Source organism: Neolamprologus brichardi, chromosome 8 (genome assembly GCF_056152115.1).
Source record: "Neolamprologus brichardi isolate AB-2024 chromosome 8, ASM5615211v1, whole genome shotgun sequence".
In the NCBI taxonomy this organism is placed as follows: Eukaryota; Metazoa; Chordata; class Actinopteri; order Cichliformes; family Cichlidae; genus Neolamprologus; species Neolamprologus brichardi.
The window spans coordinates 13167660-13189437 of NC_142111.1; the positions used below are offsets into that span (position 1 = coordinate 13167660).

The following is a 21778-nucleotide window of genomic DNA, read 5'->3' on the forward strand; positions in this document are numbered from 1 at the left end:
TGTCTAGTTCAGAAGAATAGTCAGCCTTAAATGACAGTCGGGCAGCAGTTTCAGCTATATATGCAATCACAAATGTGATTAATAGACCTCAGTTTTATGCTAATCGTCTTAAGGTGTGAGGAAGAAAAGCAGATGAAAGCCAGCTTTAAGCAAATGTTTTACTCCAGTAAGACTGAAGGTGACCAGGCCCAGCAGAGAAGTCTAAGCCCTTGTTGTCCTCTAAACACAGACATTAAAAATGATAAGATGCGGGCTGGATAATGACACAGTTTGCCTAGTTTTCTTCCATACCAAGCCACTGTATTCACTATCAATATTATGGGTGAGACCGGAACACATTGCTCTGCTGGATTTGCACTTCGAGAGAATTAGAGTGCACGTGTCCATGTGTGTGTGCATGCATGTATTAGTCCCACCCATTATCGAGAAGCATGCACACACACATCGGCACCGAAGAAGCTTTAAATAGGTGGTGCGTATAAAGTCACAATTTTTTTGCCATTCTGGGGTCAGTCACTTGCCACTGCTGTCAGTTTAAGCAGTGACTGCAGGAGGTAAGTTTCAGCTTTTCTGCTACAGCTATGAATGGTATTTGTCCAAAAATTGAGTTAAGCTGTTACTTTGAAGCATGAAAATATGGAAATGGAACACTTCATTGAAGTTGCACACTTAATGTTGTTGTGATGTGTGTTAGAGTCACTGCTGCAGTGGAATAATCTTTATTGGTTAATTGAAGAAATTTAACAGTCATTGCAATACAGAATGTGGCAATATCAGTCATGTTGTGTAAAACAACAAGTCACTTTTTATTGAATACATGCCCAGATGATTAAGTATGCACAAACAATAAGATAAGAATGCTTTTCTCATCTGCAATTTTAATGATCTTTGAGACACTTGCAAAGATGCAGATTTTATTTTGCAAAACAAATGGTGCAGCAATTTATATAAAAGTGTCAAAATAAATGGAGATACTATATATAAAGCCAAAGTAGAAATATATGATTCCAGAGTTTGAGAGTGTATAATTGGTATGACCATATTTATTCGTCAGCACAGCCTGAACACTCTTAGAGAAGCGTTCTTGTCATTTCTTTGAGTAGTCTCCAGGAATAGTTCTCCAGGTTTATAATGGACATTTAAGGCTCTTCTTTAGATGTCTTTATCAAGATGATCCCACACTGCTTCATCTTTAGCTTCAGACTCTTGGGAGGCCAATCCATGACTGGTAGTGTACCACTATGTGTGTTTTCTATCCAGGTATGCTTTTAATGCATTGGCAGGCAGTGTGTTTGTGTCATTGTCATGCTAAAAACATGAAGCTGCTGCCAATCAAAATGGAACAAAAGTTGACATTTCTGCTTTTATAATTTCATCAATTTTGACAAGAGCTCAACACCACTGGCTGAAATGTAGCAGCAAACCATGACACAGGCTCCACTGTGTTTTGCAGATGCTGTGGACACTCACTGCTTTATCTAGCTCCTGAACTTCTCTGTGCATCCTTAAAATGATTTGAACAAAAGAATATTGTATGTGGATTCATCATTGCATAGATAGGGCATGACTTTTCAATACTGTTCATCTGCTGTAGGTTTTTTTTTGTCTTCCGTGTGTCCAGTTTCTTTAAGGGGACACTGTACACCATGCCAAGATATGGGAATAACCGTTTTGGTCCCAAAATACAATTTTAGTTCTGTCAGATTGCATTATCTTAGGATTTTTTTTATTTTTTTTTATTTATTTTTTTGTAGATTTAGGAAATTGGAGGAAATTTCATGTTTTTGCGACAGGCCACTGGTAACAAAACGCCTAAAGACACAATTTCATATTGGTTCTTTGCTAAGTTTTCCGTTATGTGTAGACACAACACGGGTTCATTCCATGAGTCAGTTGCCTTTTCATATTGGATGATTCATCGGTCAGTGTTAATGGCTTTACAAAGAAAGAAATTGTCAGGTTCAAGGACTTTACTGCAAATAGGTGACAAAGTAGCCAATGTCCAAAGAAAAACTTTAAAAGACCTTCAGAAATCCTGATGAGCTATCGCTCAAGACCAATTTCAAAAATTTATAAGGAAGTCTGGCAACTAGGAAGCAAAACTAAAAAAAAAAAAATGAGGAGTGACTCATGACTTTCACAGAATACTGTATATTTGCAGAAAAATGCACCTGTTATGCACCCTGCGCCTACAGCTACCCATATAACATTTGCTCCTTGTACATATAAAGAATCTGCACATAAACACTTAATGATTCACATATATGCACGCACATACACACAAGGTTGAACAGGTGCCGCTACACTTTGATTCAGCCTCATACTTATCTTAACTACTACCTCTGCCTCTGTAACCCTACTGTTACAACCAGACCTTAAACTTGACTGTCTTCACTGTTAAATGCATTGATTTACATTCTTGTGACTAGCATTTTGTCCTCAAAAGAAAGGAGAGGATGCACAATGTTGCTTATTTAGCACAACACATATTTTGTTTTATAAGTACACACCCATGCACTTTAGACACTGTCTAGTCAGGCTTGGCTGAATTCTGCCCTTTTGCTCAGTTCTGTTTGGTAAATAATGTATTTTCCGTCTGTTCCAGCTGCCTAGAACCGAAACATCGACAGTAACCTCATTACAAAGTGTCAGGTAAGGGTCACCCCCCCCCCCACACACACACACACACACACACACACACACACACGCACACACACACTGTATACCCACTCTAGATGCTCAACATGTATTGACACTCGAAACATGGGTGTCTAGTCGTGTACACACCGGAAACTCATTTTGACTCAGAGGTCTGGAGCCTGGCGGTTGTTGAGGCGAGAAAACCGTGTTTACCTTTTAGACATGAAAGTGTCAGCTGGACATCACCTTCCCACATTTTCATGATCCGTGTCCACTTTGGTGATTATAGAAGTCAGAGCAGCTTCCCTCGCAATATTAAAATAAAAAATAAAAATCGGGCAAAAAGCCGTAAAGCCTTTATGTCTTAACTCAGCTGAGTAACAGTGTGATTTATCAAGACAAAACAAGGTGTTGTTCTATTTAGGATTATCATTCAGTAGAACTTCTGTGTTTGATTAAAGAATACTGCAGTATACTTCAATACCACAGAGCGCAGGTGGTTGCAGGACTTGACTGAAGTTATTACAGTAAATCTCATCAGCCAAAAGACACACAGTCAGAGCTGCACCATCCAAAAGCATGCTGTAGCTTTATTTTATGAGCATATGTGTCCAAAATACATACCACATATTTTTTTATTTTATGCATTTAATACCAATACAAAGTCCAGAGCACAACACAGAAAAACACTGCATCACCAACATCACCAACATCATTGACTCTATTTGATATAATACAAGCCTGTTGATCTTTGCTTTTGTAACCTTAAGGTAAATCAAAATCTGGTTGCTTGGTTATGGTCAACATTCAAAGCTTGAGTACAGATCTGGGCCGTTGGGTCTTTTTCTAGTAAACGTGTAAGAATTCTAGACTATGTTTGCAAGAATAAACTTGCTCTGGGAAAATGTTAGGGTTGTTCTGCTTAAAATAATCTAGTTCTGCATCATTTTAAGACACTGATATGTTTACAGTGGATTGTTTCTTTGTTTAGCCAAGGCGTTGTTTTTTTTAAATAAATATTTCAAACTATTTACAGAACTATCAGGTGTTCTGCATCAAATTTGATGCCACACAAATTATTTGTGCCACTCCAAAAAATAATTTCTGTCCACTATGACATAAAGGAGAACAACAGCCTGATTCCTGCAGGCCTGACAGCAGGAGATGTATCACTCCTGTAACACCTGTAACAGTCAGCAGTCACCTCATTGTTCTGACACACACAACAAAACTATTGACTACACTACACACTAACTACACAAGATTTGCGCTAAACTTTGCAAATCTCTCATATCTCAAAACACTGCTGTCACTCCTAAAACTTCCCCCTTTCCTAAACAACTAAATGCCATGTTGCCATATCATTTTTTTGATTGGTCGACATGGTACTTTTTTTGACCAATAGGAAAGGGTGGGGTTTTTTTGGTTTTGTTTTTGCTCACAGGCGGAGAGTGCGTTCAAGGTTTTCCTTATAAAATGCCGTTTTTACCGTTTCTTCCTGCAGTAAATATAAACAATGATAGTATTCAGGAAGAAAACCAAACATTGCATATATTTTTATCATAACTCTGGTTTTACGTGGCCTATCAACACAATTTAAAAACTGGTATAAAGTCCACACTTTTTCCATCAATTGTTCCGTCTGTCCTGCTCACATCTCCAATGGTTGTACACGTCATTAACATGGCTTCACTCCACAGCAGCCACGCCACTTTGCTAGCTAAAACACCGGTGTCGGCACATAAGGACGCTGTCATAGCCTGTCAACGACGCTGATTGTGAATCGCATCATTGGCTGGACTATGGGATAAGGTGGCATCGTTCTAATCCCATACGGGAGCAGCCAGTCACTTACTGACTAACACTGCAAAACAAAATTGTTAAAGTTTTAATTTTAATTTCAATTCAGGTTAGATTTTTTTTTGTGCGCAACGCAGATTTTCTGTGCGCAGACACCGTGCCAGCAGTGCACAATTGCGCACGCGCGCAGCCTAGAGGGAACATTGCTCCTAAGCCTTCTGAACCTACGCCCATGTATGTGCAATGACCTTAGTTAGACCTTTGCTTGCTGCTATATTGCTCTTTTAACTACACTATTCATTGATGCAGTAACAGTAAGTAAAACATTAACTCAACCAAATTAAAATAAATAATGATGATGATGTTGAAATTAGCCTTCTTACAGTGGCAGTCACTGGAAAACAACACTCATAATGTCTTTAATGTTTTTGTTTTGTGATGAAGCATGACCAGGATTTATCTGATTCTGCCTGAAGAGAGTAAAGCACACTTGGGAATCATATGGCATGAAAAATATTGTTTTCTTAACCTTGAAGTAAAATTTTCAGATAAAGGTTTTTTTATTATTTATTCATTTTGGTTTGTTTAAAATCATTTTTGGAACTGTATGTGAAGTCAAAAAATGAATGAGGTAAGATTTTAAAACCTGGAATTAAAAAAGGCAATTAGTAACAAGTCATAGTAGCTGGAAACAATCACCTCAGATAAACCATCTTTTATTTACTTTTTTTACTATTACTATTTGCTACAAAAAGACATGTCCTAAATTTGTAGACGACTTTAAATGTAAGAGATTACTGAAACCACAGTTGTGCAGTTGTAGGCCTACACCTCATGCTCACATGTTGCACTGCAAGGAGGGGGGTGGGGGTGAGGGAGTGGGGGTGGTGAGCAGCTCTATATCATCCACCTGCCCTGTCTAAAATTCACTTGTTGCCTCACAAACACAAATTATCCTTGCACCTTTGTCCTGTGCTTATGTTCCTCTCTGTCTACAAGAAGCTGAAGGAACAAATGAAGGACCAGGAGCAGCAGGGCTACTGGCAGGAGAAGGGCCGATGGGTGGGTTACGAGGAGAGCTTTGACCCTCAAGCGCAGGTGTGGGTGCCCAGTCTCATCTCTTGCCTCACCTTCAGGAGCCTTATCCAGCTCAGACGCACCATGAGCCCAGGTCAGTGAGCAAAACATGAGCATTTACAGTTTTTTTTTACACTATTTATAATTATTTTCAATTTTCTGAAGTGCTTTACTTGAAGGCACTGATATTTTATGTAAATCCATGCTGTGTCACACTCCTCCCTGTTACAGTGTGTTCAAAGGAAAACTGTGCTGCAGTCTATACTTATATTCCAGTTTACTAAATGCTTTGCTGATTTAGATTGTTGTTGCAAAATATCATTATCAAAAAAGCTATTTTAGATTAGCATCTGTAAAATGTCTTAGCCAACCTGACACATGTCCCTTCTTAAACCACAGCAGCAGTTCTTTCCCTTTTATTGAACATGACCACATATTTTTCTAAATTGTGTTTGCCAAGGTGTGACCATTTTAGACTGTGAGGAGAAGACCCTGGATACCATCACAGAGAAGATGGTCAGTGAGATGGTTAACAAGAAGGAAATCAGGTCAGGAGATCAGGAAGGAGTGCTGAACTCTCTGCTGCAAAACCGCAGGTATCGTCTGAGACACCATCCACAAATACAAACACAAATACAAATGAAATACACTCAGGCATTCAGCCGGTTATTATCCAAGACTCCAAAAGGAAAAGACTGCATTAGCTTGCTCAGAGTGGTTGACGCTATTGTAGCTATTGTGGAATCCAAACTATAATTATGCATCATCGTCCCTGACCATCAAACCCTTTTGTCTGCCTGTTGAATCCTTTATTATACACAGACAATGGACACCGTCATAACTGTTTTGTTCTGTGCAGTCTGAGAGTTAAATCACAAAGATAACAAAATAAGCATAACAAACCCTCTGATTGTGAGAACACCCACTGGGTAACAAGTCAGAAAGCTTGTGGTCCCAACCTCAAAATAGGTCTGGACCATAGCTTTATTCATTTAGAGCTATGGATTGTTGTTTTTATACTTTGATATTTTTTGTGCCGAATAAACAAAATACAATGTGAAAAAAACATTCTTGATATCCATAAGTCAACACAGTTAGGTTATTATGTCAAAATTTCAACTTAAGGACTCATTTATTACATTTCTAACAATTTCTCCTAAACTTTTTAAAATATTGAAGAGGTAATTTTGTGCATTTGAAAACTCCTGTTTTTTCTAAATAAACTTAACAATATTACAAAAAAAAAGTTTCAATCAAATATGACTTTTTTACCACTTTTCAGTCTTGTTTTCTTTTCTTTCTTTTTTTTGTAAACTATTCACTGAACAGAGAACTACCAATGAATAGTTTACTGTTTGTAGTTTGCCGCTGTAGTTTCAGTTATGGGTCACAGAAACAATGACAGTGACGTGCTGCTCTCATTTCAGCCAAACAACTGACCCAGAAAGCCAAATGTTGACTGGGACTGACCTGCAAAAGTTTTCTGTCAAGGAGAGAGTAAGTTGTCCCGCTGGTATTATCATTTATTTAAGCATAACTGACAATAGCAGCATGTTTAAAAGTTGGTTCTGATGCACAAAGTCTTGAATAGAAAAGTCTTTTTTCCTTTCTGCCTTACCTTAGACTGATGAATCTGAGCGTGTTGAGGCCTCCATGGTGCTAGTGGGTAAGCTGCTTTTTTCATGTTCGATTTGGAGTACAGTGTTGGTGTTTACATTCTGATTGCTGCACACGTGTACCTAATGCAAATTACAACAACAGCAACCTGAAGGCGCTTTATACTGTAAGGTAAAGATACAACAATATTAGAGAGAAATCCACAAAAATCAGACAAACACCTATGAGCAAGCACCTGGCAAGAGTGAGAAGGAAGAACTCTCTTTTAAGAGGGAGGAACCTCCGGCACAACCAAGCAGTTAATGCACACATGCATAGACTGTGACCTTTGGTCCGCCCCCATAGTTCAGTATCCCTGGCAGTGACATTGTGGATGGTAAACAAATGGATAAAGAAATGGTATTCTGAATGGCAGGTTCAGCTTTAAAGCTTTTCCAGATGGCTTCCTTGATAGGACCAAGGTTATTTGAGTTGATCTGAACTAAGTTACCACCATAGTACATTGAGTCTCAAGCACACAGCTGATGCAGAGAGCCTTCCTCCCCCACACCAAAGGAAAAGCATGCTGGATAGCTTTCAGCTGAGAATCTAAATTGAAAAAAAAAAAAAAACTTTCAACAGCGAATAAGTACATGAGTGGCTTTAGCTTGCAGGCAGTTAGATTGTGTGGGAGTATATGGTTAAGTACACTTTTGGTGTATTTTATGACCATGCAGCATCTCTGAGGTTCTTCTGAAGAATATTCTGGGCCTTAGTATAAACATAAATGTGAATAAAGAAAATGGATTTGTCCATAAGAATATAAGAAACATGAAAAGTGTCCTGTTAAGGTACATTTAGAACAGATGAAAAAAAACAATCTGTGATTAATATGCAGTTAAACGCAAGTTAACTAATGCAGGGTCCTCTTTTGACCAGGAACCCTGGATTTTCTGGAGAAGCCCACAGCTGTCTTTGTGCGTCTGAAGGAAGCAGTAGCACTGGACTCAGCGTTGGAGGCCCCAGAGCCTGTACGCTTTGTCTTTCTTCTGATTGGCCCCAGCAGCAGTGACATGGACTACTATGAGACTGGGCGTGCTATGGCAGCACTAATGGCTAATAAAGTGAGTTGACTGAGGCTTTTAAAAGACAAAAAATACCACTCATTGCAAAAACAGCATTCAAGTCTTCGCTCTCTGTTCAGGCTCTTTCAGCAAAAGAGAAATTAGCAAGGGTTAAGGTGGCTTAACGGTGACATTACTAAGAAGAAAGCAGAAAGCTTAAGAAATATTTTTCCTCTTTTGTGACTTTTTTTTTACTCACATTTGTGCTCTAAAGCAATTTAATTTCAATCTAGGTTTTTTTGTTGCAACTGTAACAGGCAATTACCAGTGGTATCATTTTTCAGGAAATGTATTACTCTGTCACATCAAAGGACATCGACAATTATCTTTTTTTCTGTAATTATACCGAGGCACACCCAGAGGCAATTGCCTATGGATGGCTTTATCTTGTTTTAGATTGTGTCCACTGCCCCCAAGTGGCAAAAGGAGTTATTGCAGGTGGCAAGTCCAAGTTCAAAATGCAATTTAAATGAGCCGAAACTAAATAAAGTTAATTGAACAAAGGTTTTAATATTTTTTTCTATTTATTGATCATCACATAAAAATAATATTAGATTAACAGTTTCTATTGAAAAATTCATTTTTAAGAAAGAATCTTGCAATCTTCAGATTTCATATCTGTCTCTGCTCAATCTGTGCTAGGTGTTTAATCAGACAGCGCTTCAGGCAAAGAGTGCTCGAGAGCTGATCAATGCTGTGTCCAAGTTTATGGACTGCAGCATCGTGATCCCACCCACCGAGATCAAGAGTGAGGCGATGCTCAGCTCGGTCATCAACTTTCAGAAGAAACTGCTACAGGACAAACTGCAAAGCTATGACCTCGTCAACAACGCCAAAGTTTGCAGTGGTGAGTCATACGCATTTACCATGTTGGCTGACATTTTAAATAATAAGATGAACAGATTATTTGTTTGCCAGCTTTTAGTTTCTTATTTGGATAACTATTTGGGATCTGATAGTGGATTAAGCTCAGATTTCACATTTTCCCCAGATTCGATCGTTTCCAGACTTCCTATTGAAGATCCCCTTTCTCGTACTGGTCGACCGTTTGGGGGGATGATTCGAGACATAAAAAGGCGCTACCAGTACTACAAGAGTGACATCACCGATGCTCTAAACGCACAGGTCCTTGCTGCCATCATTTTCATCTACTTTGCTGCCCTGTCTCCTGCCATCACATTTGGAGGCCTCCTGGGTGTGTATGACTGTGGTACCACTTTTTTTTCTTCCGTCTTTTGTATTTTTGGAGATCCTATAAAGTGTTTTTTATCTTTGCCTGTAGCTTATAAGGTGGACAACATGATGGGTGTGCCAGAGCTCCTCATTTCCACCAGCATTCAGGGAATTATATTCTGCTTTGTTGCCGCGCAGCCCGTCCTGGTTATTGGGTTTTCTGGTCCACTGTTGGTATTTGAGGAGGCCTTCTATGCAGTGAGTTAAAAAGCCTTTTTATTAACCCTAACAAGCATTACAACTCCATTATTGTCTTTTTTTAATTCAATTAATATTTTTCATTCATAAATGCTAAATTCAAATCATCATTCATTTCCATCATTCAGTTCTGCAAGTCCCAGGGCATTGAGTATATTGTTGGGAGAGTTTGGGTGGGAGCGTGGCTGGTCGTCATTGTGGTGATCATTGTGGCCCTTGAGGGCAGCTTCCTGGTTCGCTTCATTTCACGATTCACCCAGGAAATCTTCTCCATCCTCATCTCCCTCATTTTCATCTATGAAACTTTTGCCAAACTCGGGAGGGTAAACAATCTTTATTCATTACACACACACACACACACACACACACACACACACACACACACCAATCAGCCACAATTTTAAAACTTCAAGCCAAATATTGCGCAAGTTACTCTCATTCCACAAAATAACTCTGACTTACCGGGGCAAAGAAACAAGACCTCTGGGGACCCTATGGTGTCTGGCACTGGGTGTTTGGCATCAGGTCCTTTTGGTCTTATTGGTTGTAGGCCTAGAGTATTGGATTTAACACATGACTTTTTACATCATTGGTGTAGTGCTGTTCAACTGATCTTTCAGTGGTTTTATTTATTGTGGCTAATAAGTGTGTGTCACATGTCGTAATAAAATCTGAAACATTTCTCATCTGTGATTTATTTCTTGAACATAAGCCGTCATTTTCACCTATGCTCTTTAACTTTTCTTTAGATCTTCAAGGCGCATCCACTAATTCTAAATTACGAACACGTGAATGCAAGTGCCGAGTATCCCTGGCACCCAAAGGTCGAAGAGATTCTCACATATGACAATGCTACCGGCAACAAAACTCTAATTGTCAACACCATCAAGCCATCTTACCCCAACACAGCCCTGCTCTCTATGTGCCTCATGATGGGCTGTTTCTTTATTGCTTACTTTCTGCGTCAGTTCAAGAACGGGACATTCCTTCCTGGAAAGGTGAGCTCATGCCCAGAAGGTTTCAATTCATTTATGAGGTCACCTTTACTTTAAAATAATAGGATTAAAAGAAACCAAATTAAATGAAATGAAATTCAAATAGTAGATTTGATGTCGGTGATGTGTGTTTAACAGATCAGGCGTTTGATCGGTGACTTCGGTGTTCCTATTGCCATTGTCCTCATGACTCTCGTGGACTACAATGTTCAGGATACGTACACTCAGGTTAGTGTGTGACTCCAAACTACAAAGGCACACTCATAAACATGAAGCAATAATTTAAAGTAAAATGCAACGAAATATATGAAAATCAAAGGTTTATTTGTTCAAATGATTCATCTTTAAGGAAAATAAGCTTGGTATAATCTCAATGTTTACCAATTAACTAAATTTAATTTGACCAGATTCCATTAAATTTAATGTTTACATTGTAACAAAATTACATGGAAAATTTAAAGTGGATTTAGGAAGCAGCTAGAACCATTCACTTTTTTATACATGTTGCAGTGTAACATATTTAATTTTAACTGCATACAAATTGCCATTTCTACACTAAATGCAGCATCCTAAAAAAACATCATCGTGTCTCTCATCACTTCCAAAGAGATCAATGGCCAGTGTAAAAAAGAAGAATTGCATGAAGACATACTTCTTAGAGTTTGGGTATCTGAATGTTGCTTGAAGACACATTTCTATCCCTTAACACTTTGGATTAAAAATATTGTTGTTTTTTTTTCTTTATAGAAACTTATCGTTCCCAGAGGTCTGACGGTGTCCAATCCTGAAAAAAGAGGTTGGCTCATCAATCCTTTCGGAGAGCACAAACCTTTCCCTGTGTGGCTGATGTTTGCTTCCTGCATCCCAGCCGTGCTTGTGTTTATTCTCATCTTTCTGGAGTCTCAGATCACAACGTGAGTCATCATAGCTCTTATTAGCTGACACGAACCATAGAAAAAGTGACAATTCATGACTTTAATGAGCGTCTCCCTTCTTTATGGCTCTAAACAGTCTGATAGTGAGTAAACCTGAGAGGAAGATGGTCAAAGGCTCCGGGTTTCACTTTGACTTGCTGGTTTTAGTTGGCATGGGAGGCCTCAGCGCGATATTCGGTGTGCCGTGGCTCAGCGCTGCCACAGTGCGGTCTGTCACACATGCCAACGCTCTCACTGTCATGAGCAAAGGACCAAAACCGGTGATAGAGAAAGTGATGGAGCAGAGAATAAGCGGCATTGTGGTGGCCTTGCTTGTTGGTAGGTGCTGACTAATCACCCAGTCCTGACTACAAAAGCATTGCTAGACTTATACTTTGCATTCAAACTGATGTGTGTGTACGATCCTTTATCATTTATCTGAATGTATGCTTGTATCAAGGTCTGTCAGTTCTCATGGAGCCCATCCTAAAGATGATTCCCATGGCAGCCTTGTTTGGGATCTTCCTCTACATGGGAATCACGTCATTAAATGGCATTCAGCTGTGGGATCGTGTGCAGCTTCTTCTCATCCCAAAGAAATACCATCCTAATGAACCCTATGCTACCAGAGTAAGCATCTCATCACTGCATGATACATGAGGTCCATGGCGCTAGCATAAGCGGGGCAAACAGAAGGTTTCTCATGGGGAAAATAATGAAGTTGTGGTTTTGCAAGACTAAACACAATGAGATGTTACTGTGTTACCTATTATATTTATTAATTTTTACCCAGCTTGAGACTGTAGTGATAAAATCATGTTCTGTGTAAAACTGCTGGGAGGTATTTGCCAGATGCACATTTATATACCTAAGGCTATTTCCATGATTTCAGTTTTATTATGCTTTTAATTTGTCCTTGAACTAGGCATGTGTTGGCAGGTTTCCAAAGCTACTTAAAATCGTCAGTTACTTGTGTTTGGCTAAAGTCTGTCTGTCTTGGTTACAGGTGAGCACAGGACGAATGCACCTGTACACGGCCATCCAGATTGTGTGTCTAGGAGTTTTGTGGCTTGTGAAGTCCAGTCAGATGTCTCTGGCGCTTCCCTTCGTTCTCATCCTCACCATTCCTCTGCGCATGCTTATGACCGGGCATCTCTTCACCAAACTAGAAATGAAATGCGTAAGCTGAACGCTGTGGAAAGTTCAGACCTTTTTAGATGGTATGTGTGTTGCAATGTGTTTAAAACGGTTCTTTCTGTGATTGTGTTTCAGTTGGATGCTGATGATGCCAAAGTGACATTTGAGGAGGAGCCTGGGAAGGACGTGTACTGTGAATCTCAGATGCCATTGTAGATGTTTTTCATGACAGACTTTTTTAATGAATGGATATTTATTTTATAAGTGGCTTAAGTTTTTTGTCTTAGCGCAAAAATACTTAAAATGTTGGGGGGTTTTCCACATACCTGTAAAACTGTTAAAGCCAACTGCTAAACTGTAAATTTAGCTGTTGTAAACTGCCACTCAGGTAAATCATTTGCATAACTGAACCTGGAAATATTGTCATTTACATGTTTTTACAAAAAAGAGGGAAAAAAAGGATGTGCAAGATGTCAGAGAAGCAATTCTACATGTGCCTTTTGTCCAGAAGCAGAGAGCTCGAAAGCTGAGTGTAAAATTGTAGGTATAAAAGCCATAAAAGTTTTTTTTTCCAAGCAACTGCACACTGAATGTAATAAATGGACGCTTAAGTTATTATCTAAGAGCTAAAATCTGTATAAATATTGTGTAATATATGATGATAAATGATGTGTATACACTGCTGCTGGAATGATGGAAAGAAAAAAGGACAACACAAGTGTGTGGCAATACGAGGAGAGATATAATATTGTGTATAAAGTAATTATATTGTGTGTTCGGCTTTCTTCTTTTCATATCTCTGTAATTAAAAAAAACTATCTTCTGTAAAAAAATAAAATAAAATAAACTCTCCGCTTTCATTTTTACTAAGTGTTATTAGAGAGACAGTTCTCTTTAGATTCTCTGAATTCCGGATAAACACTTTGTCCGAGACACCAGAAAAGGAGGTGTCGCCAATTCTCCAAGTACTGCTGTGTATTAATATTTATTTATATTAGTGTTAGCGGCTCAGGTTTCGGAAATGGGATGTTTGTGTTTTAGCTGTACCGGAAGGAGACACAACCCCAATTCAAGAAAATCTGAAAATTGTGTAAAATGTAACTGAAAAACAGAATGCAGTGATTTGCAAATCTTATTAGTTGTACTAAGAAGAAACAGCTGAAAGAACAATTTGTAGTTTATTTGATTTATAAGCTACAAAATGGTTTAGGATAACTATTTTTTTGTGATCGTATAAAATGACAAAAAAAGGAGTTCCCATTAATTTACCGTCTGATCAACAATCCACCAGTTCAAGGCAGTGTTGCGCCAATTTGTGCAATTATTCGTGAAGACGACGAAGAAGAAGGACGGGGAAACCCGTAGAAGAAGAAGAATGTCACTTTTCATTGGCTAGTTGACACGCGTTTACTTCCTGCCCAACAGAGCAGCGTGTGTTTTACGCGTTGTTTCGTACTGTTGGGTGAGCAGCAGGAGTAAAGTAAAAACTTTTTAACTTAAGCTAGCTCAGTCTGATAGCTTAGCGAACTAGCTAACTTTGGCACGCAGAATAACGTGGTTTAGTTTAAATGTCTGGGTATTTTGTGTGCAGCCGGTAGATCCAAGGACTTGCGTGAATGAAACAAGCTCTGTTTGAAACATGAGCCTCGCTGGAAAGAATGCAGAAGAGTCTGGTGGGTATATGCAGTTTTCTTCCCAACATGAGAGTGCCTTTGCAAGCTCACATCTCGTTAATGGCCGTTGGATCCTTTGTCGTGGTTGACTGTGCTTTCTGTACGTGTGCAGGATGGTGCAAGAAAAACCTCCAGAAACTTCTCGCTGCAATGAAAGCCAACATCCCGGATGAGAAGAAAGAGCTCAGTTATACCCATGGAGAGAGAACTCTAGACTGGGAGAAAGTGGCCTTCCCTCCTTTTTCTCCGGAGGAATGCAAACAAAAGTGGAAAGAGGTTATTCAGAAGGTGGGTCAAATTCTAACTTTAACTTAGTAACTTAGCTTGCATTTACTAGTTCAGTATCCCTAACTATTCTTTAGCAGATGTTCAAATCTTCAGTTTCACTTCAGCATTGCCTGTTTCACTGCTAAGAGCCAGACTTGAGCAAATATATTATTTACACTGTACATATCCTTGTTGTTTCTCAGATGCGGAAGGTTCGCAACCTCACAGAGCTCATTGTGGAAGCTGAAAGTGTCCTTTCTGATCCCCTCAATAACACAAAGGTCGGTATTAGAGATGGCACGATACCACTTTTTTAAGTCCGATACCAATATCATAAATTTGGATATCTGCCGATACCGATATGAATCCAATATAGTGTATTTTTTAATCAATAAAACTGTTTTTTTAATATCTTGCTGCATTTTGTACAAGTTCATACTCAAGTTTAAATAAACAACAGCAGTAATACTATTCTGTTACACCTGTATGTAAAAAAATACACTGCACCCAAAATATTTCATAGTTCAGCAATACTGATCAATCTAATAACCTTAAACCTACTCCATCCTCCCTATTCTGGTATTTTAAAGAGTACTTAGCAGAAATATTAAGCAACCTAACTAATAGGGTTGCAAACTCCCAACCGAAAAAAAAATAGGGAACCACCCTCCACGTCATGATGCTTAATTGACGTAATCAACTTTAATTTGATGCAGTGTGGAAAAAAAATTCACAGAAATAAATAATTTTTCAAGAATAATTAAATAGATTCAACATCTTTCTTCAACAGAACTGCAGACTGCACAGATGGTATCTTCCCAAAGGAAAAAGTACTATAGCTTACTAGGGTATATTAGACTTAACAGTTACTATATACAGTAATGGACTTCTATATATTTTACATCAGATTAAAACTCTGGGTGTAAGATTCAGATAATTATTTATTAAAAGCTAGACATTTTAAATGAGAATAAGAAAGAAAAGTATGTCTTTGTGCCTCCCTTTTCCCTGTTCATGCCCTATCGGCCCCCCTGGCTAAACTTTGCTAGATCCGCCCCTGCACAGTTACCAGCCGTCAGCTACATAGAAAAAGATCCTGGTGTAGAAAGTAATATTAAATAAATTCTAACAACAGCTTATCAAGCTTATACGTGCTGCTGTTGTTCAGCCACTGGTTTCCTCTTTCTGGTGCAAAGTAGGCGATAAACAAAGAAGAGAGACGGACTCGTGACAGAAAAGCCGATCAGCTGATCATTAAGCTGCAGTAGCAGCAGGAGAGGGGAGCGAGAGAGAAGAGGCAGTCGCTCCATATATTGGTTGTTAAGCTTAACGTGGGAATGCTTTACAAACATTCAGAGATGAACTTACACACTTGCTTTACTTCTCTCTGGGATAACTTTCTCGGAGATGAAATGCCTGTTTGGTAGAGGCTACAAATACACACAGCCGCTCTATCAGGTGAGCACACTGCTCCGACGTGCTACGGTTATGAGCCGAGTTACGCTGTGTCGCAAGTTTTGTGAGGTGCTTTTTTGATATTTAATGGATCGGATTACATTTTTTATTTCTCTCCGATATCCGATCCAGTAATTTACGTCAGTATCGGACCGATACGTAATATCGGATCGGTCCATCTCTAGTAGGTACAGAATCATAACAATTTCTATACCTCCAGTTTGTGAATAAAAATGGCCTGTGGAAAGTTACCTTTTAAATGTCATGTGAATCGCTTTATTTACAAAAAAATAAATAAATGCATCAAAAGAGCCTCCTCAGTCTTACGCAGGACCAAAATCCAAAAGTAATGGGTTGCTTTAACGCTCTCAGTGAATTCCAGTGTGGTTCTGTGATAGGATGCCACCCATCCAACAAGTGCAGTTGTGAAATTTTGTCGCTATTATTTTTTTTGCAGAGTCACTCTCTAGACATCTCCAAACCTCTTGTGGCATTCAGATTAGATCAAAAAAAGGGGGTAGAGAGCTTTGAGGAGTGCATTTCCATGGCTTAGCAGCTGCATCCAAGCCTCACACCACCAAGTGCAATCATTTTTCTCTGTGTGACAATCTGATGGATGAGTCTGGGTTAGGCGTTCAGTGTAGGGTTGTTCTCTGGCCCTTAATCTCAGTGACAGAAAAATTTAGTGCTTTAGCATACCAAAGCAATTTGCACAATTTCATGGTCCCAGCTTTTTAAGAACAGTTTGGGGATGTCACCTTCCTGTTCCAAAAAGACTGTTTCAGCCAAATAGACCGTTTGTACCATTTAATTTTTTACCTAGTAAAAGATTATGCTTGAAATGTTTACACAACAAGCCATGTATGTGTACTGCAGAACAACAGCTGACTGTTATAGCATCGGAACATGCCATGGCTCTGGGCAGTGTCTCCTTGGCCACATGGATTACACACTGCTGGTCAGGTGCATAGCGTTAAATGTGTATTCCTTTGTTGCTTGTACTTGCCCTCTACTGAGTATTCACATTTCTGAAAAAATTAGCTCCATCCAGAGTACCCGAAGAGACCCATGCCCGTAAATACCTGGTATTACAAGGAAGTCTTTTCCAAGATTAAGAAGAAGAATCCAGGGATAAGCTGTGCAGGTTTGATGAAAATCGCAAGCAAGGAATTCAGTCTGCTCCCCGACAAAAAGAAGGTAAAGTATATCAGGGGCTGTCACTACAACACTGCCTGTTCCCATCGTCAGAAAAGCTCACATTTTAAGTCATGACTTATTTACTTTTTCAGGCATTTTATCTGGAGAAATACAGGAACGCATATAAAGAATTCACTAATAAGAGGGTGGAGTTGAGGTAAAAGACAACATACGTTCCCAGCTGTGTATGTGTGGGATTGGCCCAGTAGGCTGCCTGTACAAAAAGAAGGGGGAAAAAGCCAAACAAATGTTTTTGTCTTTCAGGGAAAAATATGGCAAATCCTTTCAGAAGAGCAAAAGGAAGAAGGTGGTCCCTGAAAGCACCAGTGAGTCAGATGAGGATTTTGAGGGTCTGCCTGTCAAGCCACCTATGTAAGCCATACATACATACACTTGGCTTGGCAACTGTCATGTTCATTTTATTTATAGCCTATGACACATTTAATCAGTTCTCTCCATTACATAAGCTGTCTTTTATAGGTTAAAAGTTTTGATATGTGTATTTGTTTCTGCAACACTGGCCCTTTATTTACTTGGTATTGATACCAGAAATTGGTGTATTGCATAGCTCTGGTTTTCTATTCAAATTTTATGTTTGTGTTTAGTGCGTATGTTTAGCGTATTAAGAATAAAGATTATACATGGGCACAGTAATGGTGCATTAGTTTAAGACAATATTTTGTTGTTGGTGTTCTAAGTGTTGAGTTTTTTGAACAAACATGCTGGAAAACTGCATTTCTGACTGCCTGTGTGATTGTGCGGCCTGTGTTTAATGCTAACTTTGATTTAATGTAGTTTAAAATCACATCTAGTCTGTGAAGAAGCTACTGAGCATGTTTGTTTGTTTTCTGTGTGTATATCTGTAGAAGTGGCTACAATTTATTCTGCAAAGAGCTGATTGGTAGTATGGGTGTCCCAACAAGAGCCTACATAAAAGAGTGGTCCCAGAGGTGGCGAAATTTAAGTGAAAAGGAGAGAAAAGCCTACAACACACGCTCCAAAGAGGTATAGCAGCATAAATTACTTTTTTTATTTTGTGATGCAAAACAAAGTTTTGAAATCAAGATGATCTTGTTGGGTTATGTTAATAATGTCTTGAAGCAGAGTTGAACATGTAGTTTATTAATTTCAGCTGAAGATGCGGTATGAAAGTGAGATGTATACGTATCTAATGGTAAGTTCTAAGATCATAGTTGCAGCATTGCTAACAAATCTCACAGGCTTTGTGTGAATGCTGACTTTATGTTGTATTCTCATCTTCAGAGTTTAGATGAGGAGAAGCGGAACAAGGTCCTCCGCAAAACAAAGATCAGTTTGCCTACAAAGCGTAAGGTGAGAGGACTGTTCATTGCAAGTAAATGGAAAATTAGTTTAATCTGGAAGGGCGTTTGGACCTCATGCTTTGCTCTTTATTATAAATAATAACAAATGTACAGACATGTGCAAAAGTGTTGGTTCCTTTCCACTGGGAAGAAAAAGCAAAAGACCAAAGTTAACTCTCAAATAAAAATGCCTTTTAAAAAACTATAAAGATAGACAATACGAACCAGAGCGTTACACAAAGGCCTTACCTCTTTTAATTCAGGTGTTTCCAATTCGTGAAATTTCTTGCCTCAGATATTCCAAATCAAGTGTAAGTCTTCTTACTGCAAAGTTGAAGCATTTAGAAACCAGCTATAACTGTAGCCAATCAGTGAATCTTTTCACCCTGGATTACTTCATTTAGTTTTAATCGTTATTTAAGCATCTAAATTCTTTTAGTTTTTGTCAAGTAAATATTAGATGATTATCAGAGACTGAATCTGCAAAAGTTGATTCAGTTGACTGAAATATAAAGTGTAAAAGTTTCATGTTCTTTGCCAGTGAGAGGTCCTCCACATGGTTTAAAAAGCACCATAGTTTACCTGACATCCAATGCGACATGTGTCCATATTTCTACTCTTCTCTTCCTCTCAAATCTTGACAGTTTTCATGAGAAACGTGGGGGCAAGAGAGCTAGCTGAGTATGGCTTGGTCCTGTGTTCAGCACTGATACAAGAATATTCGTGGTTCAAATCCACTACCAGAGTGAAGGAATGACACATTGTCCTGTTAAGGTGCCAACACTTTGCCACTTCTGTACAATTCATTTAACAGAACAAACATTTTTCTTTGATACTTTCGGGGAATTTGTCACCTTTTCAGCTATCTGTTGGCAATTGCCTCTAAGAGCTTTCTGTTTTTTGAGCTCTCTTTTCATTCATGTAAGTATTAACTGCGTGGCATTGAAATCAACACGTTTGTTATAAATCTGCAGATTTTCAAAAGAAAAACCAAGGAGAACATACCCGGCGAGCCCAAGATGCCATCCACGTGAGTATAGTCGTCAAACTCACTCACCTTCAAGGATTAATTTTAACTCGACAAATGAAATCCTGAAAGACAAAGGTTTTTAATTTTATTTATTTTTATAGGTCTGTCAATGTGGCTTTCTGCCAAGATCAGATGAAAGTTCTAAAAGAAAAAATCCCAAATGCAAAAGACCGCTTTGCTGCGGCCAACAAAAAATGGCATGAACTCTCCATAAAGGACAAGTCCCGGTACCAATTAAAAGTAAATGAAAAGCTGAGGAAATACTCCATCGAGCTGCAGGAGTGGTTTAAGGTAGGAAAATATTTATTTATAATTTTCTTTTTTTTTTTTTTAAGTTTTAATTAGTATTTAAATTTTCCCACTTTTTTTAAAGACACTGACTCCAGATGAGCAGAATGAGTATCAGAAACAGAACCCTCGTGTGAGTACCTCAAAATTCAGTCTCCTGTTTTTGTCTTTTGATTTTCTAATATAATAACATTCCTATCCATTATTGCAGAAATTAAAATATCTTGAGGACACCTTACCAAAATATTCTGACAAGGACGAACTATTTTTGAAGCAGCCATCAGTAAGTCTGAATATTTATACAACAAGCGCTAAGTAATGCACCCACATGTTCGAGTTCATGCTCGTGATATGAATGCAGTCAAGTTATTCACAGGGTTTACTTATGACTCACATTTTTACATAATGCTTGAAGAGCTTCAGGTAAATGTCGGAGAAGTCAATGTAATATAGCAATGTATATTCAGGGGGAATGAGAATAAGTGATAATGGGAATAGTATAATTTGTATGATGAAGAAAATGTTCTTTAAGCTGCACTCTTCTAATTTTTTTGTATGTCACGCAGGACTCAGAAGACGAAATCATCGAGAGCAGCAGTGATGATGAAGACGACAACATACTGGACTTTGATGAGGTTTGTGAAATATTATACCTTTTTTTCCTTCATGTTCCTTATTATTAAAAATGATTCAGTCCATCTAAATATGAAATCTCCCCCATTAATCTGCAGGATGACGACGAGGAGGAAGAAGATGATATAATGTTTGACATGTATTAATTGTTGATGAGATGGACAGCTGAAAAACCAAATGCAGAAAATTCAGATGCTGTTCTGAATTTGAAGAGAGGGAGAAGCCCTCGAGTGGGTGACAAAAACCTCACAACCTCACATTCTTCACCATCTAAGGGTTTGTTCTGACTCCCACACTGAAGCAAGATGGTTTATATTCACATGGACGCTGCAGCGATGCTTGAAATTTTAATCTGTCTGTTGTGTTGTGGATCATTTTTTGCAAGTTAATGCATTCAAATGATGAAACACACAAAACACACTGGGGTCTTTTTAGATTCCTTACAGAAGGAAGTTTTGCGAGTTTGCAGCCTTTTTGGCAACGCCTCCTGGCACTTACGTGTCCAATTATTTAACTTTACTCTCAGTGAACACTGGGGAGTAAAAACACCATGCATATCGTCGATCCATAAATTTCATTTGTTTTATATTATTTTTTTTACTGGTTATTCAGTGTTGTGTAGGCGCTGGAGCCTGTCCCAGATGGCATAGGGTAAAAGTTGGAGTAAACTTTGGGAATGTTGCCTGTCTATGATGGGGCTAATACAGATTTATTCACACCGACTGCCAGTTTAAAATCACTAGTTCGCCTACCATGTGTGTCTTTGTACTGGGGCAGAAATCTGGAGGTGATTCTTGCTGACCACGGAGGAGTCGAGCCTAAACATTCTTGTTGTGATGTACTGTGCCAACCACTGGGCCACTGAGCTTCCTTGTGTCTCTAAATGTATAGTCTGATTAAAAACAGCTTAAATCGTTTCATTAGCTTTTTTTTTTTTTTCTTCACCCGTGGAAGTTCTGGTACTACTTCCACCTTTTTTGCAGTTACATACTGATTTTTCCTGCAGGTTTGAATTCAGGATTCACAATTAATTTCTGGTCTGTTTTATAGTCCATTTGAATGCTGTTTATGCTGCACGCACAGGTGGTGCTGAAACAAAGATAAATATACTGACACCACCTATATTTTGCTATTTTTGTAATGTGATGATACGTGTGTGTGTATATGTGTGTGTGTGTGTGTGTGTGTGTGTGTGTGTG

The 21778-nt window shown here is 38.7% G+C and overlaps 2 protein-coding genes across 4 annotated transcripts; both read left to right on the plus strand.

The window, feature by feature from the left end:
• The first annotated feature begins 490 nt into the window (after nucleotides 1-490).
• slc4a1b (solute carrier family 4 member 1b (Diego blood group)) lies at nucleotides 491-13574 on the plus strand. Of its 3 annotated transcripts, none has more exons than XM_087845094.1 (18): nucleotides 491-554; nucleotides 2606-2652; nucleotides 5443-5611; nucleotides 5978-6113; nucleotides 6945-7014; nucleotides 7141-7183; nucleotides 8053-8237; nucleotides 8880-9084; nucleotides 9229-9432; nucleotides 9520-9668; nucleotides 9797-9991; nucleotides 10418-10666; nucleotides 10802-10891; nucleotides 11411-11577; nucleotides 11675-11916; nucleotides 12038-12207; nucleotides 12584-12757; nucleotides 12850-13574. In XM_087845094.1, the coding sequence occupies exons 3-18, from the start codon at nucleotides 5455-5457 to the stop codon at nucleotides 12928-12930; spliced, it is 2517 nt and encodes an 838-aa protein (XP_087701220.1). In that variant the 5' UTR covers nucleotides 491-554; nucleotides 2606-2652; nucleotides 5443-5454; the 3' UTR covers nucleotides 12931-13574. The 3 variants fall into 3 exon arrangements, with proteins under 3 accessions (XP_087701220.1, XP_087701221.1, XP_006807583.3); XM_087845095.1 differs by having other exon boundaries at nucleotides 507-554; nucleotides 5440-5611; XM_006807520.3 differs by lacking the exons at nucleotides 491-554; nucleotides 2606-2652 and having other exon boundaries at nucleotides 5419-5611.
• Nucleotides 13575-14132: 558 nt separating this feature from the next.
• LOC102776075 (nucleolar transcription factor 1-like) lies at nucleotides 14133-21762 on the plus strand. Its single transcript, XM_006807521.3, has 15 exons — nucleotides 14133-14387; nucleotides 14500-14675; nucleotides 14858-14935; nucleotides 17151-17306; nucleotides 17399-17463; nucleotides 17571-17678; nucleotides 18173-18311; nucleotides 18439-18480; nucleotides 18570-18638; nucleotides 19603-19658; nucleotides 19760-19949; nucleotides 20032-20079; nucleotides 20158-20229; nucleotides 20513-20581; nucleotides 20678-21762. Exons 1-15 carry the CDS (start codon nucleotides 14354-14356, stop codon nucleotides 20723-20725), a joined length of 1350 nt encoding a protein of 449 aa, XP_006807584.2. The 5' UTR covers nucleotides 14133-14353; the 3' UTR covers nucleotides 20726-21762.
• Nucleotides 21763-21778: the final 16 nt, after the last annotated feature.

Bases quoted from the DNA above. Each gene is read 5' to 3' on its own strand.
- LOC102776075 (XM_006807521.3), top strand. From the start codon at position 14,354: ATGAGCCTCGCTGGAAAGAATGCAGAAGAGTCTG. The intron at 17,307-17,398 runs GTAAAGTATATC...TTACTTTTTCAG, and splicing joins TGCTCCCCGACAAAAAGAAG to GCATTTTATCTGGAGAAATA. The intron at 20,080-20,157 runs GTGAGTACCTCA...CCATTATTGCAG, and splicing joins ATCAGAAACAGAACCCTCGT to AAATTAAAATATCTTGAGGA.
- slc4a1b (XM_006807520.3), top strand. From the start codon at position 5,419: ATGTTCCTCTCTGTCTACAAGAAGCTGAAGGAACAAATGAAGGACCAG. The intron at 5,612-5,977 runs GTCAGTGAGCAA...GTGTTTGCCAAG, and splicing joins CAGACGCACCATGAGCCCAG to GTGTGACCATTTTAGACTGT. The intron at 11,917-12,037 runs GTAGGTGCTGAC...GCTTGTATCAAG, and splicing joins TGTGGTGGCCTTGCTTGTTG to GTCTGTCAGTTCTCATGGAG.